The sequence below is a fragment of the Cricetulus griseus genome, assembly GCF_003668045.3.
Source record: "Cricetulus griseus strain 17A/GY chromosome 1 unlocalized genomic scaffold, alternate assembly CriGri-PICRH-1.0 chr1_1, whole genome shotgun sequence".
NCBI classification, from domain to species: domain Eukaryota; kingdom Metazoa; phylum Chordata; class Mammalia; order Rodentia; family Cricetidae; genus Cricetulus; species Cricetulus griseus.
The window spans coordinates 159,392,581-159,418,646 of NW_023276807.1; the positions used below are offsets into that span (position 1 = coordinate 159,392,581).

General features: G+C 41.6%; 2 protein-coding genes and 1 pseudogene across 6 annotated transcripts in view; 1 reads left to right on the top strand and 2 right to left on the bottom strand.

The window, feature by feature from the left end:
• Positions 1-5,759, top strand: part of Bmp2k (BMP2 inducible kinase) — a 90,165-nt gene extending 84,406 nt beyond the window's left edge. Inside the window, exon 16 of the mRNA XM_027387669.2 lies at positions 554-5,759. Coding sequence (XP_027243470.1) covers positions 554-1,926 — 1,373 coding nt within the window. The 3' untranslated portion in view covers positions 1,927-5,759. The remainder of the gene's footprint in view (positions 1-553) is intronic.
• On the bottom strand, positions 789-25,920 carry Paqr3 (progestin and adipoQ receptor family member 3). Of its 5 annotated transcripts, XR_003479585.2 has the most exons (8): positions 25,569-25,917; positions 22,567-22,729; positions 17,689-17,844; positions 15,634-15,831; positions 13,495-13,585; positions 9,813-9,961; positions 6,512-6,638; positions 789-1,954 (listed from the first exon to the last, which is right to left on the bottom strand). XR_003479585.2 is itself a non-coding variant. In XM_027387671.2 (7 exons), exons 1-6 carry the CDS (start codon positions 25,751-25,753, stop codon positions 9,819-9,821), a joined length of 936 nt encoding a protein of 311 aa, XP_027243472.1. In that variant the 5' UTR covers positions 25,754-25,917; the 3' UTR covers positions 789-1,954; positions 9,813-9,818. The 5 variants fall into 5 exon arrangements, 2 of the variants coding, with proteins under 2 accessions (XP_027243472.1, XP_027243473.1); XR_003479586.2 differs by lacking the exon at positions 17,689-17,844 and having other exon boundaries at positions 25,569-25,920; XR_004772527.1 differs by lacking the exon at positions 9,813-9,961 and having other exon boundaries at positions 25,569-25,918.
• Positions 11,855-12,007, bottom strand: LOC113832347 (annotated as a pseudogene).
• Positions 25,921-26,066: the final 146 nt, after the last annotated feature.

Genomic DNA, 26,066 nt, shown 5'->3' on the forward strand with positions numbered 1-26,066 from the left:
TAGCATATTCTCAGATAAACTAAGGTTTCTTAATTAAAGATGTGCCTGCCATGGAAGGCACACAGCTTTGGTGCAGTCTCATTAAGTGTCTTTGATAGTGGCTGTGTCAGAGTTGGTTCTCAGCTCTGATCAGTCTATGTGAGACACATGGATACTAACTTAAAATACTCAATTTTAGAGAGCAGATTGCAGACATAACACAGAAAACAACATGCTGACATGTAGGTAGGCAGAGACTATAGTAAAGAGAGTGGGTGGTCTGATTTTGACAGTGGAGAAGACCATTAATATTCTTGTCCTATTGAGGGTCCTGCTATTGTACAGGTGCTGTGAATGCAGTTTCTTTGTAGTGAGGGACTATGCCAAGCCTATGGAGATGAGAATATGTCACACTGCCTGCATTACAGTCCCTAACACCTACCCAGGAAAAGATCAGAGAAAGAACGGCACTCTCCTCCAGGAGGGGTCCTGGCGAGGTCCGTAATGTCATGTGCTTAGTACAAGTGGATACTGAAACTCTGAATACCGTAATGACTTTTCTTTGAACCTTTAGGTTCTCCTGAAAAGAAAACTGAACGTTCTCCAAATCAAAAAAATATCACTGCAAACCCTACCAAAAATGGGAGCGCAAGTCCACTATGTAAAGATCAGCGGGCTATAAAGAAAACCCCAGAGAACCCAGCGGTTCGGGGTCAAGTGCAGAAGGGGCATGACGAATCTGAAAGCGATTTTGAATCGGACCCCCCTTCTCCTAAGAGCAGTGAAGAAGAACAAGAAGATGAGGACGCTCAGGGAGAACACGGGGACTTTAATGATGACGACACCGAGCCCGAGAACCTGGGTCACAGGCCTTTGCTCATGGACTCTGAAGATGAGGAAGAGGAGGACAAACACAGCTCTGACTCGGAGTATGAACAGGCTAAAGCCAAGTACGAAACTGGTGGGGGGCGGAGCCCAGCCCCTGACCCAGCACTCCTCTCCCCCGCCTGTTCACCGACTGATGCGCTGACTCCTGGCCAGGAGTTTGATGTGTTCGGTGCGGTTCCCTTCTTCGCGGTGCAAGCTCCACAGCAGCAGCACAGGGGGAACGGGAAGAACCTCTCCCAGCAGACATTTCCGGAGCAGGAGGACTTTGATGTGTTCACAAGGGCACCCTTCAACAAGAAGGTGAATAATGTACAGGACTGGCCCACAGCGGGGCCTGACACGCGCCCGTTGCCTGCACGGCCCAGAAGTGTAGATATGTTTGGCTCCACTCCCTTTCAGCCATTTTCCACATCAGCGAGTAGAAGTGAGAGCAGGGAGGATGTTTTTGGGCTCGTGCCCTTTGAGGAAATAACCGGAAGTCAGCAGCAGAAAGTCAAACAGCGCAGCTTGCAGAAACTGACTTCTCGCCAGAGGCGCACAAAGCAGGATGTGTCCAAAAGCAATGGGAAGCGCCACCACGGCACACCCACCAGTTCAAAGAAGCCCCTGAAGCCTCCCTACCGCACCCCCGAGAGGGCCCGCAGACACAAGAAGGTGGGCCGCAGAGACTCACAAAGCAGCAGTGAGTTTTTAACAATTTCCGACTCGAAGGAGAACATCAGCGTTGCACTGACTGATGGCAGAGACAGAGGCAGTGGCCTGCAACCCGAGGAGAGTCTGCTGGACCCCTTTGGTGCCAAGCCTTTCCATCCTCCAGACTTGTCGTGGCACCAGTCCCATCAGGGCCTAAGCGACATCTGTGTTGACCACAATACCATCTTGCCTGGGAGGCCAAGACAGAATTCAGTGCACGGGTCATTCCATAGTGCAGACGCATTGAGAATGGATGACTTCGGTGCCGTGCCCTTTACAGAACTTGTTACACCACGTGAGTCTCAACAGTCCCAACCAGTCGAATTAGACCCATTTGGTGCTGCTCCATTTCCTTCTAAACAGTAGATACTCCAGGTGGACTCGGCAATAACTCCTGTTTCAAAAAAAGTATGAATAGTTTTATGAATCTGAAAGAAAATCTATTTGTATATCCTTCACTCTTACAGGTTAATCAGAATAGGTGATTTTTAAACAAACCAAATGTAAGTATCTGTACAGGGTAGTGAGGAATGCCTTCATCGAGCATGAAGTGGCCTAAGTGGAAAGGCCTAAGTGGGCCTAAGTGGAAAGCTCCAAGGGCTTTTGCTCCTGAGAGATACAACTGTGGGGCTTCCTGGGAACGCAGGTGTATGGCCACTGAGGGACAGGAAATCGTATCCCTTGGGATCATGTCATACAGGTGCACACCCCAGGTCCAGAGATTCAAGCCAGGCTGACTGAATGTTTGCACCCAGGAGGAAACAGCCTGCAGTGTGCTCTTCAGTTCATACACTTGCCTGTAATGTAGAGCCAGAAGTAACTGACTATTGTGCCTAAAACTCTGTTGCATTTTTAAAAACAAGTGCCATTAATAATGGACTCTATAATGAAAACTATATGAAATATTGTATATGTTAACTCAATTTAGCTCTTCCTATGGTATATACATCAAAACATGTATATGATAATATATATGCAATTTTTAATCTGTCAAAAATAAATTTTTAAAACATGGAATGCTTAATAGAAGCCTGGAACAAAAACGTAAAGAGAAATATCTGGCATTTGAAAAATGTAAAATAATGACACATCAAAAAGAAAAGCAACATTTGGTACTTTAGAAATAATACATTGAATGGAGTTTTGCCAAAATCTTTATCATCATGTCCCTAGCGAAGCATATTGATAAAAGTGGGAGGACAGAGGTTATATAGAAATTTAACTTCAGGAAAAACTAGCTGGAACTTTAAAATTTTAAGATGTTTACAATGTAAAATCATGTTGTATTTACTACTTTATTACATCACCACCCTTATCCAACACTCCCAAGTCATGAGCAATCCCTTCCCTCATGTTTAGAGGGGGAGCAGTTTCCATTAGTGACACTGACCAGTCTTATGGGGACACATGCTTCCTGCTGGCAGTCCCTCTGCACTGACAGCCAGACTGTCGGCGATGTAAGAATGGGATCGGGGGACTAGGGACTTGAATTCTGCTAGCTGATTGCATCGTTAGTGAGAAGAACTAAGCTACCAAATTGCCTTTTAAAAAAAACCACCAGTCATAATTAGAAACTTGAAGTTTTGTAGGTGTCATGTTTAATGGTAGCATATTATACATCAGTTAATGTGAACACACTGTCTGTGCTTATTGTGTCTCTGTCTTCAGTTATAATTGTCTTTAACCAGATTAGCACTAGAAGTTTCTAGATTAATAGCTATTTACAAAAAGGGGTGGGAACTTAGGTATATTTTAAGTTAACTCTCTTTGCTTCCAATTAATGTATTTCATGAGTAATCTTATTAAAACCTCTTAATTTTAGTGCCCTGGTAGGGTAAATTATTTGCCTACTTTCACAGTTTGGAACTTGGAAAGAAGCTAAGCCACAGTCATTTTTATTGCTTCTCTTCTCTGAGCTCAGTCAGGTGAAAAGTGGATGGGCAGCCGCCCAGCATTACGTCCACCTCGGACTGGGCTGCCACTGCCTACTGTCCTTGTGCCAAAGGCAGAGACTGTGTTTTGCACCTTCTTCTAGTTCTCAGGTTGATTAATATTGCTAATACAAATGGTAATAGGTCCTTTAAGTTACAACACAGATTCATCGATGCTGTCCTTTAAAAGTGAAGAGTTAATTACACATGCTAAACTCAACTGCACACTAGGTTTCTATTTACAGAGGAACTCAACGAGAAGGCAGTCAGTGAACTGGTGATCTCCTGAGATGTGAATATGAAATTGTAGTTTTACTTGCCTTTCAACGCACTGAGGAATTTGAAATGATTCACTGACAGCCCCTTTGGCTTATGCTGGATAAATTCTTAGGAAACAACTCTGCCACAGCTTAAAATGTTTACATTGTCTCCTATAGCCCAGCCAGGTAACATTCCTCTTTGGAGACCAGCTCATTGGATGGATGGAGTATTTATCTGGAGGTCCAGTAGGGCAGTTCCTTTGTGTTGATGTTAGAGGTGTTTTCTTAAGATGTGGAGACTTCCACTTCCACTCTTCAGTCTCCAGACATTTGAGCCTTAGGTACTTAATTCCCTTAGGAGAATTAAACTGCCAAGCACAGGCTCTAGCACATAGCACTCACCGAAGGCTGGCTGTGTCCTGGGATGGCCCAGTTCTGTCTTAAGGAATGTCATTTGGATGTGCCCTGTGCTTCTAAGTATGCAAAGTAGTCCTAACCCTGTTAAACTTGAACATCAAAGGGAAGTTACATTAGAAACCTAGCAAGGATCCGAGGCAAAAACTGTTTCTTAGAAGCTTTAACAGCTTGTTAACTCTGAATCCTCTTTGAAAGAGTGGACCATTTGCTTAGCTTCCATCCAGTAAAACATTACTATTTCAAAGATCATTGTTTATGGCATTGAAGAATGTAGATGCCGAGGCACAGAAGCTGCTTGGTGTAGAGTTGGAGAAAAGGTCTATTCTAAGTTGGGAGAAAATATAACTGACTAGAATATTAAGAATTGAGTGCTCACACCCCCACCCCCACCCAGGGATGTGTACTTGGGCATGGTTAGGAAATTCCTTGGATCTCAGATCTGTGCACCTTGCAGCCATTTAACCAGGACTGACTACTGTTGTCATCTTGCTGGTGAAGCCCACTCTCCTGCGCTGGTGTTGAGGGACAGCCACTCGGCTGTGTCATCTAGGTTTGAATGTGTATTACTATCACTACTTAGGGGACTTTGGGTACATCTGTTTAGTGTATGTAGAATGTGCAGTGTACTTTGTCAGTTTTCCTCTGTTTTTCTTTTTTAGCAAAATTAGTCATCAATTTAGTCTAGTTAATTAAGCTGACAGTCTACTGTGAGGAGATGACATGTCTACTGTGACCATAGCAAAAGACTGTTGGAAAACTTTTATACTAAGTGTGTTTTCTACTAAGATAAAAAGACACACACATGCACATCACAGCTCTCTAGTAGGGAATTAATGTGGATTTAAAAATGGCAATCATGGTTTTTATTGTTTTTGTTTTTTAAAGAGCATTCACTCCTACAGAGGGTTTACAAAAGCCACTAAAAGGAAGAAGACGACGAAAATACAGAGGGTTGGGTCTGTTTTAGGTTTTTTTGTTTTAAATTTTAAAATTCACAGTGCTACTTTCAGAAAAGAACTGGTTTTATTGCAACACGCTTTTTGTGACTGAAAAGTTGCCCAACAGAAGGAGTAGTAGCCACTTGTTCTTTCTTTTGTGGTGCCGGGGACTGGACCCTGGGCCTTGCACATGCTAGACAAGCACTCTAGTGCTGAGCTGCACCTCCAGCCTGGAAGCTCCCTTTTAATTGCTGGCAAACAGCTTTAAGTGCACTTTCTTTGATTACACTTCCATTTTTGTTAAACTTGAATTTTCTGAAGCCTTTTATGTACCACTAATAACTTTTATCTTAAAAAAAAAACCGATTTATACCTTTAGTTACGTTTCTAATTGTTATAAAACATACTTGCTAAAGTAACTTAAGTCCTCAAATGTGGCTGGGAAACTTATAGAATTCAGTTGCTTCCCTTGTACCCAGGTAAGCACTAATTTTATTACCTTATTGCCTTTACATTGCTTAGTCTTGAATTCTGTTCACTATTTTGTTTGAGATTTAAAGTTATTTTCTTACTGTATTTATCATACCTACTGTTTTAATAATCTGCCTTCTTTAAATGCAATAAATCCCAAATGGATTGCTTATTCTTTATAATCAGTGCCTTTGGAGTTTTTTTTTATTATTATTTGTCTCATTAAAAGTTTCATTATAAACTTCTATTTAGTTCTTTCATTCTCACCATAGATTCTGTCTTAGTTTATGTACTATGTTTTCAAATAGTTCATGGTTTTAGGATGTAAGAAAATGCACCTGGCCTCATTTTTGTGCAACAAGAACATCTGATAAGTATAATTGCCACACCTTCACTCACACAGTGACTGTAAGGTCAGAACACAAGATCTTAGGTACCCTTTGAATTCAAACTTGTCTGGCATAGGCTTTCATTTGTAACTTCTTTTTTTTTCAACTGTAAAAAGCAGTTAGCATTAACAATATTTCTCTAAGTATTAGTTCCTGACTATGTCAGAAAAGAGATGGCCTGTGTATTAGATTGACAACAGAGTTGCAGTGTTATCTCAGAATGCAGTATTCCACAATCTAGAGTCTGGCTTGGTGCCTTGTGACAGTTTCTTAGTCTTTGAACAGGATTCGTTTTACTTGGTATGGGTGGACTTTTGTTTTGAAGTGTAGCCAGTGCAAAGCAGTCACTGTTTAGATTTGGTTATAGTTAATCTCTCCAAGGAGGAACATATAGTACTATTTGAGCTATTTATTTTGACTAATTTCTGTTTAGGAAAGACTGGCTCAAGCATTATATGTAGCACAGCTAATACTCATACTGACAGCGCGATCTTTTAAAGCTGTTGGATTTTAGGAGAGCCTGGGGCTGGCACAGCTGAGATTACCTGCATGCCGGGCAGTAGTTTCATGCCACATTAGAAGAACAGGATGAGGGCCTTGGTGGCTCTTCACACAAGCTGTGGAAGGTACAGAAGTTCACTTTCCTCAGAGGGCCCTACTGTTATTTCTCTCCTTTCAGAAAAAAATTTTAAAGGGTAAGTTTCAGTTCCAGATCATTCATCACACTACAGAAATACAATCAAGTCTCAGGGGACCTGGGTGCTTTATTATCTACATTTCTCTTCAGTGTGAATGTTACTGTGATAATGCATACAAAAGGCCCTTCTGCCCCTTCCCTCACAGCTGACTTAGAGGAAATGCTGCTTTTTGGGTGGATGTGCACCTTCTCAGCAACTGGCAGGAACCCACAAATGCAGGCCATGCCCCTTGGCATTTAAATACAGAGCAGGGTGCATGTCTGGGGACGGGAGTGGGGGCGGGGGCGGGGGCGGGTGTGTGTGTGTGTCTCTGACAAGGGAGAGTCGGGCAGCTCTATACTCTTCAAGCACAATCTTCAATTGTATACTGTGTCCACTGGGATAGTAAGCTGTGACAGTCCCTGGCTTATCGTTTGAAGCTAAGATGCAATTTGAAGCTGTAATGTATCACAAAGAATGACAAGCAGCACAGATTTAGTAAACCCCATTTATTTACATATGCACATTTTGCCATGCAGCTACCAAGCTGCACTCTGTTATGAAACAAAAAGATGAGCAGTGCCTTGCTGTTCGAAAGTGGCTTTATAGAGAAAAATGACTGTTTACTGTTTACTACATCTCTATAAATTGTTATAATATAAAACAGCCAGAGACAGTTTAAAAATGTACTTTTAAAGTCTGCTTAGCTTTTATAGTTCATATATAGGTAAAAGTGAGACTTTTTTTTTTCTTTTAAATACTGTAGCTGGAAATACAATTTTCAACCTATTTTAATAAACTGATAAAAACAAAAATATACATTATTACAAAGCTCAGATTTAAGCAGTTGTCAAATAATCTTTAATATGAATAATTAAAGTTTTTATCAGTAGTGTTATACACACAGTAGATGGTCAATAAATGCTGACATACATAAGTGTTTATGGTTGACAGCAATCCACAGTCATTTATTCCTTTATAATAAATACAGTATAAAGATAAAAGATGAGGACAATAGTTTAATTATAATACTGAACATGTTCAGAGAACACAGAACAACTGTCCCTACAATCAGAACTATTCAAAGTATGCTCTTTTTATGTGTTATACATACACAATTATTAGAGACTTCATATACAAAACAAAAAGAAACTGGGCATTTAAAGAAAGTAAAACTTATAGGGTTGGGTGTGATAGCACATGCTTTTAGTCCTAGCACTTGGAAGGGAGAGGCAAGTGGATCTCTCTATGAATACAAGGCCAGCCTGGTCTACATAGCAAGTTCCAGACCCACCAGGGCTACAGAGTGGAACTCTGTCTGAAACAAGAAAAAAAAATATTAAATTTAAAAGACTTTGAATTTTTTTTTTTTGAGAAGAGTTCATAATAAAAATGGCTCCACACCAAAAATTACTGGATTTTCCTCATTTTTAACTTAAAAACTTAGCATATATATTTACTCGGGCCAAAATGATAAAATGTGTATTCAAGAACAACATATATTAAAAAAGGGTATTTTTTGAAAAATATGTTCAGGTCATGTAAAGTTGAGCATATGAATTGAATTTGTGACCTAAGGTACAACAGCCACTTTGAAAGTAGCATTCCATCACAGCAGTGGTTATGCAATGGTGGCCTTCACTGAGCCCACTGGGAGAAAGTTCTTTCTGACATACCAGCATGGGAAATTTTAAATTCCAAAACTACAATACTAAAAAGAAACAGTCTACAGAGGCATAAAGTGAGGCATATCAATTTTCCTAATACTGGATGGAGAAAGTGCATTTAAGAAATAAACATCAATGTCAAGAAAAACTTTATGATATATTAGCTGATTACACTTTTCCTGAAATTACACCAGTATTTAAAACAGCTTGTCAACTTATTAAGAAACTTAGGTCGTACTTTATATTTCAGTGGATAACAGAAGTTTGTATGAATACTATGAATGATCTAATATACGCATTTAGAAAGATCAAGGAATAAAACTTATACAATTATAAGATCTACTATTAACAGGACTAATGCTTCAGCTCTGGACTGTACATGGTGTTTATATACACGTTTAAGTTGCCAATGAAATGTTAGTACAAGTATAAGCAAGCTTGGAGCAGCGGTGAATGAATAATCTCACTATCAAATGAGACATCTGCATGACTTCTAAGGCTTATGGTTGACTTCATGGTCAAGACGGGGCCACTCAGATCTCATGGCCTTCAAAGTAGCACCCATATAGTTTTGAACTCATCATCATGAAACTTAGGGCTGGAGTCAGACATGAAAAGTTCTTTGAGAAAACTAGAATCAAATTCACTGTCAAGAATCGAATTATAATATGGAATTAAATAATATTTGGGATAAAAATTAGGTAGCTGATGATTTGGCTATCAGACTTTGTGTTGTTTAGTTGTGTACCTAGTTTCCAATCTAATGTTCTTTTTAAAAACAGCAATGCATGTCTGTTTTCTCTTCTCAATACCTTTCTCAATGGAGGAATTAAAATTTTGTTAGCAAACTAAAAATAAGTAAATTAAAAAATCAAATGTTCCTAAGGGGAGGAGAAACTGCTTATGGGAATAACCCAGGGGCCAGTTTCTCATAAGTTGCACTGCTTAGCTTGGAGTAGTACAGACTGTAACAAACTTGGTCACTTAATCAAAATGTCTCCTATTAGGGTAAGCATACAGGATGCTTCAATTTTTAACAGACAAGAGCCACTCCTAAGAAAATGAAGTTGGTCTTACATAAAAATGAGCCCCGTGCCGGACATGGCACATGCCTTTAATCCCAGTACTCTGAAGGCAGAAGTGGGCAGTCTACAAGAGCTAGTTCCAGGACAGCCTCCAAAGCCACAGAGAAACCCTGCCTCACCAACCACCCCCCAAAAAATGAGCCCTGTTTTTGGAGTAATTTCATATCCACTGCTACTACTCAGGACACTGATGTCTCACCACATCTAAATTTCACCATCGGTACAAACAGCAAATCAGAGTTGCAAGGGTCAAACACAGTTCTTATATAGATCCATGGGAGGTTTTCTAATTTTTATAAAGCATTATGACTCATTAAACAAGAAAAAGGAAAAAAAAAAAGGGAACCTTAGAAATAATGGAATCTAAAATTCCCCACTTTGTATTGCTTAATGACTAGATTCACCAGGTGGCCATACCTGAATTTACAGGTGCGAAACATAGTCAGGGCAAGGCTTGCTGTGTCTGTACTGCATGACATATACTGTTGACTGATGCCACCAGTATAACATCACTACTGCAAGGATATGCCAGATCTGGTGGCTTGATCCGAGGTAGTTTAGCTGTCCTGGAATGGAGAGTGGAAAGAAAGGCTGACAGTATTATTTCAGATTCCTGAGAAAAACACACTTCTACCTCTGACTAGACTGACTACAGATTAATTCGGACTCAACTATTTTTTAAGAGGAGGAACTCATATTTCAGGTTTTACTCCTTAAGTATGCAAGTGAATTTCAGAAACTCTATTTCCAACTATTTCTAGGAGAGATCAGGTGTGTTTGGATAGTATGGCCTTAGATACCAACTATTTTTAAAATGTAACTTGTTGGGGCCAGTGAAATAGTTCAGTGGATAAAAGCACCTGCCACCAAGCCCAATGGACCTGCCGTCCCACAGATCCACAGGACAGAGAGAGAGTTCCCACACTGGAGAACTGACCCTTGAGAGCTGTCCTCCGACTGCTACATCAACATTGTGGCATCCCCTCCCCCAACTCAGGAGTGCACATATGCAAGCATACATGCACAATAAATGTGAAAAAAAACTAATGTTTAATTTCATGAATTTGATCTTTTGTTTTCCATGTCTCAATGTATTTGGCAGAATGGGCAGAAAATACTGTATGAAAGGCAAGAGACACTAGAGATGAGGGCATGATTTAGATATGAATCTACCAGGGCAGATGCAGTGTACGGCTAGATGTGAACCTGTTGGGAGCCCTTCTGTGGGGCGGGAGGCACGGACACTAATACAGGGAAGCTTCCTAATATTTCCCAGTCACAAAAAGCAGCACCAGAACAAGTGCTAGATTGTTCCTGCTATGGTGGTGTCGTGTAAATAACCTCTCGGCATACCTTTTCTTAGCAACCTTAGTTCAAAACACAGGATTAAAAGTCTGAATCAACAGGATTCCTTCTGGATATGCTCTTGGCCTTTCTTAACTCAAAATGAAGCCTATAGGTTCATTAAAAATGCATGTATATACATATGTATATATATTGCTCTCTTGTAATAAATGGTCTACAGATGAACATGTTGCTCTATGGATCCACTGTGATATACATTTGTTTTGTTTTTGTTGACATGGTCTTAGGTGTAGCCTTAGGTGGCTTAAGATTGTGTAGATCAGGGTAAGCTTGAATTCACAGATCTGCCTGCCTCTGCCTCCATAGTGCTAGGATTAAAGGCATATACTACTTTAACTAGAGCTGTGTTTAGTTTTAAATTTCTTACCCACTATTCAGTCTGCACTGCCCATGTTTCTCTCAGACATGGGAGAAGATATATACTTAACATCAAAGACTACCTTTCCTAAGACATCAGCTTTCCCAATGCCCATGCCCTGAAGTTCCTGCCCTCAGCAACACAGCTACACAGGCACATCTCCTGCTGAGCTCACCTTGGAGAAAAGGTAGGTAACACGGTCTTTTGCAATTGACAGAAGAGACTATTCTTAACTGCTGACTGAAAATGGTAAGGGAAAGCCACATGGCCATTCTTCCATAGTGTAGAGTGTTTGTACTTGTGTGCAATAAAGAAACAGAATTGTATGAGTGTAATTATTTTTAATTTAGTTTGCAGTGCTCAGGATTAAACTCTGAGCCTTGTGTTCTCTAGGCAAGTGCTCTACCACAGAGCTCTACATACCTCTATCTCTACATACCTTTATCTCTGCATACCTATAGCTCTAGAATCTTCAAAAGAATTACTAATAGTGATACAAAAATATACCCAAATTGTGGTTTTCCAGTATGGGGCTATGTCCTAGTTATGTCCTCATGTCCTGATGTCACACACTCAGGTTCTCACTGCATTCATTTCATACTGAAATCTCAGTGATGGAGAACCAAGTCCTCAGAGGGATGCTTGAAGACATATCCTCTAGCCTGTCTCCCACTCCAAAGCATGGGAAGAGGGTGCCATGCCACTTCTAATTCATCGTGGCGGTGATTCTTTCTCTTAGGGGAAAATGTGAACATAGCCCCATTTCCTGCAATGAATGTCAGTTCTCCCCACATGCTGGGAAGTCAGGATCCAGCAAACCCAGGCAATGGACATGCCCTGGCCTGGGAAAACTACCTATATGGTCATGTATCTCTCCCTGACCAAGTATCATGGAAGCGATTTTTAACCAAAAAAGGAGGGACAGATTTGCAGCCTAGATTGAAACTGCTCCTTGATTCAGTCTTCCAAACTTAAGTCACTGTTGTAAGTTCTCTAAATGTTACTCTTGAGTTAGGCTGAAGTTTGACTGAACTTCATCACGCTTTCCTTTAAACCTCATCCTTTACTTCCATGACCAAGAGTGGGACATCACTCCCTGAGTGCTTATTGCCCACCTGGAACTGTGCTGTTCTTGTGGGTGGAGAGTTATTTTCATCTCATCCTCATGGGAGGAGACACAGGAGACAGAGTATTGCAGCTGTTTCTGATGTGGGCTCGAGCATGCGCAACCAGTAAATGGCTACTGTGGCTTCTAACTCAGGCAGTCTAACTGCAGAGTGCAGTGGAGGGGAACATGCGTTGGAGAAGGTTGCTCACCATACCATGTGTCTTCTAGGTGGTTTTCACCAGAACTCCCCAATGCTGGCCTGAAGAAGAGACATCTTCCTCCTGCTAAGAGTGGCTCCTGAGTACTTTGGGGCAGTGAAGGGTGTTCACTCTAGCAGTGGTGTGAGGAAGCTCCAAGCCAGATTGTTGCCCTGAGCTATTGTGTAGACTGTGAGGCACACAGGCTCCTCATATCCCTAAGGATACATTCCAAGAGCTGTCAGTGGATGCCTAACAGTGCAGGGAGTACTCAATCCTATAAATACTGCCTTCCCTATATGACTACTGATAATTATGTTTAATTTCCAAATCATATATAGGAAAAGATTAAAATATAACAATTTTAACAATATACTATAATAAAGTTTTGATGGTGGTGTTTTCACTCTAGAGTGGTTTCCATCAGGCAACTAAAATAACATATAAAGCTCCAACATACAGAAAAGCTACTCTAAACCTGTCTTCTTTTTACTGTCCTTGTATCCTGATGCTTGCATTTCTTCTCTCTTGCATCACTGCATTTGAAAAGTACTCTCTAAGAACAAGTTGGTAACTAAGAGCACAGGAGCTACTGGTAGTGCCCCATGCTGAACAGGGGCCAGGAGTCACATGATCATCAGAGTGTGATGAGCAGTCATAAGCTCATAACTGTACAACTGTGTCAGCCTCAGCCCCTGGACCCAAATCACCAAATCATACTGTGAGGGTGGCAGGAAGTGTCTATGAAAGCCTCTTGAAATTTAAAAGTTATGTTTTCTTTCTGTTTTGTTAAATAGGATTTCTCTGTATAGCCCTGGCTGTCCTCGAAGTCACTATGTATACCAGGCTGGCCTCAAACTAACATAGACCTGCCTGCCTCTGCCTCCTGGGTGCTGGGACTAAAGGTGTACAGCACCAAGCCTGGTGAAAAAGTTACAGATATTGCTTAGCAATGGAAGAATCATTTCATAATCAATACTGAGAAACAATCTAAATTTTGATTCTCAGAAGCATTTACTTCAAATGTGTTTTCGGAAGGAAGCTACAAAACCATGCTGAGCAGAGACCTACCTGGAAAGTACCGTTCTGGAACTTTGGAAATGTAGAACAGGAAAGCAAGAAGAGCGATCACATACATCACAATTACTCGGGGTGCAAAGTCCTAGAAAACAAAGAGTGTTTGCTAACATTTTCTGAGCTGAGATGGGATTTAAAGACTACTAAGTCCCAACTATCCTGATGATGGTCTCCATAATAATGGTCTGTTGTTCTTATTCCACAGGAAGAGGCCCACAGAAATGCAGCATAGTGATGGTCTAAGGGTTCAGCTACATATGGAGCTTGAGCTTTGACACTGGTTATAGTCCTGAGACTGCCCAGCTCCTCTACAAAGTGGTTACAGAGTGCCATGTGTACGAGAGCAGAGTCAGCAGAGATTAAAGGCAGATATGAACAGTCCTGCCCAAGACAGACTAGCTTCCCACATCCCAGATAAATGCCCTGAGCATTGCTATATGAAGCACTCCATCTCACTGCTGGTACGTGGGCCTAAAGGTCTTCCCAACCAGTGAGCTAAAACACATATACTGTTTCTCACCCTGGTTACAAGCCTACATAATGTACCAATAGTTCATGTAAGAACTAAAGACAACTTCTCTTCCTTTTAAGTATGCAAGAATGATCTTGGCCTTCTCCAACCCTGTATTCTTCAGGTTTATCAGTCTCTGATTTCTAACCATTCTAGAACAACCTTCCACCATCTTTCAGGCTTAACCTGTCTGGAAATCTCATCTTTAGTGGTGCATCTCTTCCCAACTTAACAAGGAGAGCTTTTCAGTGGGTTTCTTCAAAGGCCCCCTCGCCTCCTCACTTGAATGACATCCTAGAACTTACCAGATCTTACTAGAACTCTGTTTCTAAGAACCACCATCTTTATACATCTTAGGTCTTAGGCATACAGGAATATTCAAATTTTCTTAAGATCTATCAACTCTAAAGTTCTTGTTCTTTTTATCATTATAAGCTGACTGTAATTTACTACCTCTAAATTTAGTCACTTCTGTATCAGCTACCAGTTATTCTTTTCCAGTTAGAATTAAATTATAGGTAGCAGCTTTTCATTCTATTGTCTTATTCTTGGGAACCCAAAATTACCAGAAAAATGGTGTCTTCATACATAGCAGGACAGCTATGTCCCTTCTCATTTGTAACAGCTCTGTTATGTTCCTGGTCTTAGGAAGAGTACCACTCTCTTGATTTACCAGGCCACTCACTTCACTCTGCCACAAACCACCTTTCTCTTCAGGTGTTTTCCCCTGTACCACACTGAAAGCAAGCCTACTGACAGGCCTTCCTCTTGTAGTCAACTAATTTTCCTGGGAGTGACAACAAACTCCATTAAAGTCCAAACAAAGGGCACTGTGACAACTGAGACTTACACCAGCTTCCTTGGCATATTTACTTACATTAAACATTTTCAAGGGCCCTCTCTCTAGCACACAATTGGAGCCCTTTTATAGGAATTTCTAAGAACACAAAAATTCATTTCTATGGTCCTCAGGAAGATGGAGCCCTACTGGAGTTCTTCCTCTGGAATATCACCTGTCTCCACAGGGTATGAGCCAACAGAATCAACAGCTCTTCCTTTACTTCTGAATATATTCTTGTTGGGTTGAACATATTCCTCCAGTCCCAGCTGCCAATATGATGCTACTATCAATATTTATCACCCGTCTCCAACTCTATCCTCGATTCAAGCCCTATATCTACTTTTATTTCCATGCCATACATGTCTCCAACTCAACATGTCCAACCATAAATTCTTCCTCAATTCTCCATCTCTTACTCTCAAAAGAAATCAAGTGCTCCCACCTCTATAACCCATTGTCTATGATATTATCACTAGCGCAGCAGACAACTGCAAACTCAGAAGTTGTCCCCAGAATGATATGTGTACTTACATAGAGAGACAGAAAAATAATGATATTATTTCATACAGTGACTCATCAGAAATGAGTAGATACCAACTTACAGTTTTGAGAGGTATGCTCATTTATATAGCTGCAAAAACTGTTTCAATATGCAACTAAAAACATGCTCCTAAAGGATTCAGAGCTACCACATAGCCTCACTACACCACTGTCACAAAAAATTAAAAATTAAGGACAAAAAACAACAACAACAACAAAAAACCTGACACACTCAGCCTACCTGTACAATAGGAGCACTGATTCCTCCATTAAGCCAAACCCAGTGAAGAGTAGGGATCACTCCATACCCCGAAACAGAACAAAAGATGATAGGGCGGAGCCTCTGCCATTGTTGTGTGAGATAATTGGGATGAATCTGTGCGAAGAACACTGCGAGAATCATTGCGAGCACGGTGATCAAGTACACTTGACGCCAATACTAGAATGAAAGGAAGACGGTCATTTGGGCTTCCACACTAAACATCACAGGCTCTAATCACTTGGCTTTAATGTCCAAACAAGATCCCCCATCCCTTCTGAAGAGTGTCCCACACAAATGTTAAGGTTCTAAAAAGGATGGCAAACCAAAGCTGAAAGTGAACTGGTAGAAGACCACACTCACTTCTCCATACAAAAGCATTTTCTGAGTACCTGTTATATGCTAGTCACAAGGAAAATGTTGTAGGCACAAGGCTGCCTATGGCATGGCCTCTCTCAGTGGCTAAGCTCAGACTGTGGGAGGGGCAGCCTTGTGAACATGTTGATAGTGTAATGATAATGCTGTGACTAAGTCACAAATAGAATGTTGTGGAACCATTGAAGCAAGAACAGTCAGTATTACTCAGGGTTGCTAAAGATGCTTGCCAGAAGAGACAACATCTAAGCTGGGCTTGAGGAATGAAAACACTGTGTGTGGGGAGAAGGGACAGGGAGGTTTGGAGAAAGGCAGCCCAAGGTGAGACTAAGACTAAATCCACCATGTTGACACATTGGCAGCTGCTGAAGAACAGGATGAACACTGGGTTCTATAACCCCAGAGGGTGGCAACTGAGACAAAAGTTCAGATACCGGGATAGAGAAGAGGTGAGAGGAAGCAGGTCAGACAGACATCAGCATAGTTCATTCAAACAGAGGGCAGGGTTGGGATAAAAAGTGTGTGTGTGTGTGTGTGTGTGTGTGTGTATACACAAGCTAACAGCAGTTTAAGTATGAATAACAGCCTGACAACCTCCTCGACTACATGACAACCTTCCTGACAGCACATTTCCTTATTTTCCTTTAATGATGCAGAATTGCATACAGAATAGTGCTATGCACTTCTGAGTAAACACAGTTTTCTAGTAAAATCCAATCAATTCACACTTTACATATATACTTAGTTAGATACTATGTCATAATGTAATTAGGCCTGAAAAACAGGTAGTTTACAATGGTCATAACATACTCAAGCCTAATTTATGACTTTTTCCTTTGGTAGTTTAAATATATCTATTTTTTAATTTTATGTGTATTTTGTTTTGCCAGAGTGTATGTCTCTGCACCATGTGCATGCCCTATGCCACAGAGGTCAGAAGAGGATGTAGGATCCCCTAGAACTAGAGTCAGAGTGACATGAGCTGACATGTGGCTCTGGGGATGAATGTTTGGAAGACTTTAAACCAGTTTTATAAGCCAGATGCCCTAATAATTCTCTCTCACTGTGTAGAGACCAGGACCCTTCTTAGCAACCTTAACAGAAACTCCTGAGCTGCAGTGTTCCCAGAGTCCAGGGTGAGGCCTGCATCTGAGTGGACCCACACACAGAGAGGGGAAGCTTGTTCCCTGGGAAAAGAGCTACACGCTGAGCAGGTATGCATGCTGCTCCTGGGGGAGAAGTATAGCTTGGGCTCTGAAGAAGAGGCAAGAGGAGAAAAGGAAAATAAAAAAGAGTGTAACAGGAGAGTGAGGTTGATGGAACTTCTTTTTCACTGTTTTGAGACAGGGTTGTGCTCTGTAGCTTGGCCTGGCCTGAAGTAGAGATCCCGCGCCTCCCTGTGCTGAGTTCCACGACTATATACATACACATGCCGCTACATTCTCTGTGTGCTGTGTCTCCATACTTATCGTTATCCTTTCCACCAGAAAATTAACAAAATCACTATGGTATTAGAGATCATAAAGGACTTTTGAAATTGAAGTTTGTGCCCAAACAAGACTCTTCTATTTGTAAGGCAAGTGTGCATTCGGAGATTTAAAACACTGCAAGAAAACCCAAATCCTACATGAAAGGTAGAGTGTGAAAGTTCTAAACACTTACATTATTACAATAAAATGCATAAAACACTCCCGAGACATAGCAGCCCAGGATTCCAATAGAAATCCCTGCATAATCCAATGCCATCCATCTTCGACAAGTTTTTTCTGACCGATGACAGGAGAAAAGATGATAGCCCACTGAGCAAAGCATACAGACCTACAAAAGGAAAAGCACGCCTTAAGAACAAAGTGAGTCAAAAAGAAACAAGAGATCTGGCTGAGTCACCAGGTTTTCAAGTCAGGGACACTTTAGTTTGAATTCTAACTGTGCACCTCATCATAGGGCAAACTGCTACTAAACTTCATGAGTTCATCAGGAAAATGTGGACCACAATCACTAAAAACATAAAAATTATAATTATTTTAAAATATAAACTAAATAGCAAAAACTTGGAAAAATATAATGAAAATGGTTTTTAATAAAAATACTTTCATAATACCTCCTAATTCTCTCTGATTCATGAGTGAGTTTATTTTCAAACTGGTCAAGAAATTAATATACATCCCTTAAAGAAGATCAAAGGTTTAGAATTGCATGCTGAAAAAAATATAAGCCCCTCTCATACAATCTATTTCTTAGAAGTGGCCACTGATAACATGTTATATGACCCTGTAACACATGTGTCCTAAGTTCCTGTGATGCACATGTCTACACATGATAAATACTTTGATCAAATGAACTTATTATAATTCTAGTCTATAATGTGCTTTCTTGTTGTTGTTAGACAAACTCTCACTCTGCAGCCCTGATTGGTCTGAAACTCACTAAGTAAACCAGGATGGCCTGGAACTCAGAAGTCCCCTGCCTCTGTACCCCTCGTGCTGGGCTTAAAGGTGTGTGCCACTACACCTGGCTAGAATTCACTTTCTTTAACTTAAAGACTACAGTTCACCACTAAGTAAATATGGCTTTACTATGTCCATGAAAAAATAAAATGTGTATGTTTTCCAAATTGAGAGCAAAGATGATGATGTAGACAGCAGCTTTGAGGACGCATAAGGCAAGGCAGAGGCTCTCTGACCATCAAGTATCCATTGTGTGTTATGCAGTGGAGGAGGCTATGAAGGTGAAACTTACACTCTTCAAGAGAGTTCTGGAGAAACGCTGCTATAACATGTTCTATAGGAGAAGTCAGTGTAACAGTGTAAACCATAAAAAAACCAAGGAAAGCAGGTATTTTATTAGCTGTGTGGATGCGCACAGTGTGCCTGCAGGTGTACCTGAAAGAGGGGAAAAGCATCCCATCACGAATGGGGCTGACTCTTGAGCTGCATCTCCACATTCAGCTAGTGTTCATTGAGGTTATTAAAGAAGTCTGTACATTTTTCAGGGGAAGGGGTCCATAAAGACAAGTCATATAATGAAAAATAGGAAATCATTAGAGAATGGAATGTGGCTTTCTTCGTGCCATAATTAAGGTGACTACACAACAAGGTGTTTTAACTTTGGCATGAAGAACACCTTTACAGAGGCGTAGACTAAACCAGCTGAGAGGCCCTGGGGAACAACAACGAGTTTATCAAGTGAATGACAATAGGAGTGGAGAAAATGGAACTGTTATGAAGCAGGGCCAACTGACAGCTGTGTTTTGAGCAACTGGCTGCCAAGACAGTAAAATGCACATCCAGTTATTTGTTCGTTAAGCAAGCCTAACCAGCTTGCAGAGACTCAGTGTCCATGTTCAGTAATGACACACTTAACCACAGATTTAGTTCATCTGCTGTCACAATTACATGTACCAGCTCGGCTGCATTCTCTGGCTATCCCTGTGCTTACATGCCATATACCTGGAAAGGGTCTCAGTGGAACTTCTTACTGAGAGAGAGAAGGATATCACTGTCACAGACAATGAGGCAAAGCAGCTAGCAGAGGCAATCTTAGCTAGGAAGCACTCAATGGACAGGCAGAGAGGAAGAAGTAAGGTAGCAATGTGCACAATGTTTATTCCAATGGCAATGTCAAATGTGGCTACCTGTGGAAGTGGGGTTCCAAGTGACTTACTGTCCTTCAGAAACTTTTATCTGCTTGAATTTCCATATGCGTATATAGTAACTGATAGTATAATTACAGAAATCAGTAATAAACTTTACCTCATTGTGAAAAGGAGAATCTGCTGGAGAAAAACTATCGTATCAAAAGGAAAAGAAAATTATGTCAATAAAGAACTCCAAATTTTAAAAGGGAAACCTATATTTTGTATGATCTGTTTGAAGAGGTGTATGCTCTTGTTAAGGGTTCCTTGCAAGATTAAAATTTTGGCAAATTTGGTATGTTTCAGGTCTATAGGAAAGCATCCCATGTTGCACAATCCAAGTGGGAAGATGATCACAGTGAACATACAACATATATCAACGCATTGTCAGGATAACAAAGTATGCCATGGTCTGGTCCCTGTCTGTTGCCTGCCTTTCCTTCCTCCTCTGCTATCCTAGGGTTCAAATGGAAAGATAAGTCCAGAAAGCGCTAGGTGTCTGTTGCTTCTGGGTCTCTACGTAGCAGTTTTCCTGTTTAAATGCCCGGATTGACTTTTCTGCCCTCCCACATACATGACTTAATCTCACTGACATGCTTATTCTGTTCAGCCTTACATATTACTGCTTTGGTATTACTCCCAGTATTACAGGGTCTAGACATATATAGGGGCATTAAGTAAGTATCTGCTACACTAAAATTGAAATTATTAAAAAGAAAATTTGAGATGTTTCTAATAGGATCAAAGTTTTGAACAAAAAAACAAGGTTCTGAAACACAAGATGCAGTGAAATCATCTGGGCAGTGTTTCAGAACTTTGTCTCCTTTCAGGCTGGGCAGAGCAGGCTCCAGCGCATGGCGCTGGTCTGTGACTGCCTGAGGAAATTTGGTGTGGGCCTTTTCTTTCTGCTCTCATGCTGTCTGTATTCTGTATTTTTTTAATTATCAAAATGTCAGTGTACTTATGGCTTACATTTATTTCATGCTTTAAAATGATCTTCAGTTTCCAGCAGTGCCCTGTCTACATGATATGCTGCTGCAATCAATAGTGCTCAAAAGTGTTGGGAGTGACTGGACTCAAGGCCCACTCCATAACATGGAACCCACATGCCTGACACTGCCTGGGTGGCCATGGACCTAGGGGGAAAAGTCAAATACTCTGCTTAAAGAACGCAGCAATATAATTATTCCTAACAACATTCTGCTGTTGACTTGCTCAGCTGTCTTGCTCAGGGACTTGCTCAGCTGTCATCAGAAAAGCTTCCTCCTGAAGTAAATGGGAACAAATATAGAGACCCACAACCAGACAATATGCGGACAGTGAGAGACCTTGGAACACCCAATTCTAAATGGGCTGTCTCTATCCAATCCCTCTCCTCAGGGTTCAGGGAGTCCTGCAGAGATAAGAGCCAGAGGGGATGAAAAGCATCAGGGAAGCAGCCTTTCAGACACAACAGGATTGATACACATAGGAATTCATGGAGACTCTGGCAGCAAGCACAGGGCCTGCACAGGCCTAAGGCAGATGGAGTCCCAGCACTGAGAAGATGTAGCTATGATCTCTCATCCCTAACCTGGAAGCTGTCTCCAATTAACAACACTCATAAAGGAAAAATTAGTTTTCTCCAAAGGAGTTGCAATAGGTATGCAAAAAACACTTAAAGGCAGCCTCCATGCCCAGTAGCAGATGCCAACGCAAAATTAACTCAATGTTTGTTTTGGAGAATTTTTTGTCTTAAAATGCTTTGTTTGGGCATTTTTTTTAACCTTACTGGTCTTTTGTTTATCCATTATGGTTTCTGATTTTGTGTTTTTATGGGTTTTCCATGTGTGTATGAGCTTCTCTTGCTTTTTCTTCCCTCCCTGTTAGTTTTGTTATTTTCTGGTTTATTTATTTTTTTAAGGAGAGACAAAGAAGGCATGAAGTTGAATGGATGGGGAGTTGGGAAGGATCTAGGTGATGAAGGAGGGGACATGGTGATCAGAATATTTTGTATGAACAAAAGCCTATTTTTTGTTGTTGTTTTTTAAGGCAGGGTTTCTCTGTGTAGACCTACCTGTCCTGGAACTCACTATGTAGATCAGGCTGGCCTCAAACTCATAGACATCCACCTGCCTCTGTCCCTGAGTGCTGGGGTTAAAGGTATGTAGCCCCACCCAGCTACAAAAGTCTATTTTCAATAAAAAATAATTAAATTATCTGTTTGAGAATTATTAAATGTTAACTTTAAAGGTATTTCTACAGATCCTAACACAAGTGTAATGGGACTAATAAATACAAAAATTAAAGATGAATGGTAACAAAAAAAAAAATGAAACCAAGCAGACGACAAGGGATCTAAGGAAACTGCATTGAAGCATTAGAACAAAAGCTCAGTGCTGTGAGTTAAGATAGCACAAAAAAATGCAGTGTGGAAATAGCAAATACAAGGCACACATATATTATAAATAGGACAAAGAAGTAGTCTTTCCAAACAGGTTTTAAGTAGATACTTTAGCCAATAACATAGTACAGGCAAACTCATAGTACTAATCTTACAGCCAAGATGTCTACAAAGATAAAAAAGCAAGGCATGGTGATACATGCCTACAATTCTAGCATTTCATGAGTAGGGAGGCTGAGTCAGCCGGAGTGGTGGGAGGAAGGGAGGGAAGGGAAATGGGGGAGGAGGAGAGGAGAGAGAACCAACACAAACACAGTTCCCACCGTCTTTGAAATGAGTGGATTTCAAATAGAATAACTAATGAGAGCAAAAGCTTTTGTGGTGCTTATTCTCTGAAAGCAAATAAGTTGTCCCATGTACCCTCTGGGGTCCTTCAAAGTGGTGGGTATGAAGTAAAGTCACCCCCCCAAGCATGATGACAAAAGTTCTCTTCACCTTGAATGGTGTTTGTGACATGACTCACCTGGAAACAGAAAAGACAAATGGAGCAAATTACAAAATCTTCTCTGGATGCACTTGCTGAAGGCAGCACGGATGTCATGTCATATATTCCCAGGGTGAAGAAGAGAAAGAAACCCAGCAAATGACTCCAGATGTTTACCGTCTCATTGGATAAAATAAACAAACTACAAAGTAAACAAACATCAGTTCAGATTCACATTGCTCACAGTGTCAGCATTCTAAGGTTAGGGATCTGGGGGAGTTACTTAGCCTCAGCCCTATCCATGCCTTTCTAAGATTACATGTATCATTTACTATTTCTGTAATTTTCTCTCATTTACACTAATTCTGGGTCCTACAGCTTTTGGTGTTCAACTCTTAGTGTTCTCACTATTTCTTTCCTCCTGTTGCATCACTTTTCTAAGCTGAGCTCTTGCTCAGGTTCCTTACTTTCTACAGAAATGAAGTATGCATACAAATACTGGACATTAGCTAGAAAACTGTCAGGAACAGTTAGTTCCCTGAGACAATGCTCAGCATAACCTGAGGCATAAAAGTAATACCTTTAAGCACTTGTTAAAAACACACACACAGTTCTGTACATCCAGGAAAAGCGAAATACACACAGAATAACCCACTGGAAAGGTCCTGAAGACAGGCAGGCATTGCAGAGCTATTTTGCTGTGCAAGGTCTGAAACTTGTTTCCAGGTGGCATTCATTCATTCCTTTTAGGAACAATAGGAGGTGACTTTGTATGTGGGTACCATTTGTCCTCTTAAGATGTCTTGGAAGCACAGGCTGGTACAGAATTTATTACTCTGACCAGGCATTGGTTTCTCCATCTATAAAGAAAAGGAGTTGTGTTAGATGTTGCTGCTTGCTTCCAGCTCTATCTCCATTTTGGGAAATGGTTTTTCGTTTTATAAGGTGATACCATGATTGGAGAGTTAAATACGTGTCTCCAGCAAAACCGATTCTTTTGTTAGACAAAGGCCTTGACTGAATCAGATTTTGGGGGGATAATATTGAATTATTCTTATTTCACATCTGTGGGTGTTTCACCTGTATGTATGTCTGTGTACCACATGTGTGCTTGGTACCTGCAGAGGCTAGAAAGCATCAGATCCCCTGGAACTGGAGTTACAGATGGTTGTATGCTGCCATGTGGGTGCTGGAACTCAAAGTCAAGTCCTCTTGGAGGGTGGCCAAAGCTCTTAAGTACTAAGCCATCTCCTCAGGCTCTTAATCAGAAATTCTTAATAGCACAAACATACTTTAACTAGCCATTTGCAGCATTTCCCATGATTCTCACACCCTAATTTTTATGAGGGCAAAACACAGTGAAGTCTCAAGTGGTCAGGAATAAAGTATACCTTGTATCTGGAAACACAGACTTTATTTTGCTTATCATCAAATGCAAAGACTATCTGTAACTGGGGGAGGAACTAAAAGAATGTTCTAGAAGCATCTAATTACAGGACTGTTTTGGCAATCAACACTACATTCTGCCTATTGCCTCAGAAGTTTTCATTTTATGAAACCCAGTATAACCTGATTAACTAAACACACTCTAACCTCGTCCCTTCCCAGGAACAGATTGCACACAGAACCTCTCTTATGTACAATCTGCCCTGGAGACTCTTGAAGACTCAACCTGGATAAGATCAATATTGTAGGAAGAATATCCCCAGTAAAGGATAAACTATTATCGTCAGAAAAGCTAGGTAACCATAAATTCTGTTTATCTTAAAATCAACAGGTTAATGCTTGTTCAAATTTCCCAAGCTGCTGAGAGTTGGGCTTGTTAACTTGTGTTTGACTCAACAACTCAAGATCTAACATTTTATGGCCTTGAGAGTTGGACTCAAGACATCAGAATACAGAGGACCACTGCTAGGTGGGCACAAAATATTTACAGCAACTCACTGCAGGGCCTAGCTATGATTTCTTATGCAGTTATATACAAGAGGCACTGGGGAATGAAGCAGTAATTAAGAGTCACACTTTGACATCCACTTGGTCATCCATTCAAGTAACAACCATACTTTCAAGGTAGCACAAAAGGAAACAATGCAGAAAGGCCGTGTGGGGAAGATCAATAACCAGACTGCTTGAGCTATTCAACAACCCACATTTTTGGAAGTAGAGTTAGCCACTCCAGTGGCCTGGGGTGTTGCTGTAATGGACTTGTGCTAGCTTGATGACTTTAGTACATGCAGTGAATTTTGACATAAGGCTACTCTAAAAACTAAAGGCATGACTTTTATTTGATTTTTGTTTTTTGCTGTTTTTAAAGGGGCTTTTGGGACTCCAGTTTTAATGACCTCAAATGACAAATCCAGAGGCTTCCAAGGTGTTCTCTTGGAGACTGGCTGCCCCCTTTCAGCTTTCTTTGCTACAGGGCTTTTCTTACACAGCATTTTCCACAATGACTATTATGTAATAGTGTAATTATCTCTGCCACTCACGCTCGACCATAGTAGTTTCATGGGAACCAGGACCATGCCTGTCTTCTACAGGATCTCGTATAGTGCCTACCACGTAGCAGAGGCTCCATACGTATCTGCTAGATGACTTAAGGTATCAATGCTTCCCACACTCATATGCACAGCAACCTAGACTTGTCTGTTATTATACAGGCATTCAGCTGGCCAACACGACTGAATGCCCACAGTGCTGGTCTAGAAACAAAGCTCAGGTATACACAAAGCAAATAAGGTTCGGCCATTGTCAGTGGGGTAGACTCCAACCCATATCCCCAGTGAGTACCAAATGGAATAAAGGAAGCAAAAGCTCTTTGTAAACATCAAAGGGCTACTGGAGAAGGCAACGACGACCACTCTTAGTATGGTTATCTGGTGGATCAAGGAGCACCCTCCGGAGGAGAGCTAGGGCAGCAGAAAGATTAAAGGGCCCGGAGGTGAGGAAATGATGCAAACAGAGAAAAGCAGAGAGAGAAAGGCGGGGAGACCAGACAAAAAGCGTGAGAGGAGAGGACGCGCCGCGCGGTGCAGCCACTGTACCTTTTGATACACAGCCTGGAAGGCAGGTAGGCCCGGTAGCCGTCGGTGATGTAGGGGTTATCTTTGAGGGACACGGGGATCTGTTCGTAGGTGTAGAGGCGGATGCCGCGGGGCACCAGGACCGGCCAGTACTGGTAGCTGCCCAGCTCGATGTAGTGCGCGCTCTTCAGCAGCTTCTGATGCATGATTCCCCAGCGCCGGCTCGGCCCCGCCTCCCCGGGGAGGGGGCTTCGCCGCTGGCGCCCCCGCCCCGGAGCCGCCGACGCTGGGCCAGGAGCTCCGGCCGGCGGCCCAGACGCAGCTCCGCTACAAACCACAGCCGCCTCAGCTCTGGCCCACCGCCGGCGTCGCAGCCTGCTCTGACGTCAGCGCGCCGAGCTGGGGGCTCCGCCCCCAGCCCCGCCCCTATCTGGGCACTATCGCTCCGCCCCTCGCCCTGTGGGCCCGCCCTTCGCTCAGCTTTAACCGCCGGGACCCGCCCACCGCCCCGCCCCTTAG

Bases quoted from the DNA above. Each gene is read 5' to 3' on its own strand.
- Paqr3 (XM_027387671.2), bottom strand. From the start codon at position 25,753: ATGCATCAGAAGCTGCTGAAGAGCGCGCACTACATCGAGCTGGGCAGC. The intron at 15,832-17,688 runs GTAAGTGTTTAG...CTTTCATTCTAG, and splicing joins ATGCATTTTATTGTAATAAT to TATTGGCGTCAAGTGTACTT. The intron at 9,962-13,494 runs GTAGGTCTCTGC...TCTCCATTCCAG, and splicing joins TCCAGAACGGTACTTTCCAG to GACAGCTAAACTACCTCGGA.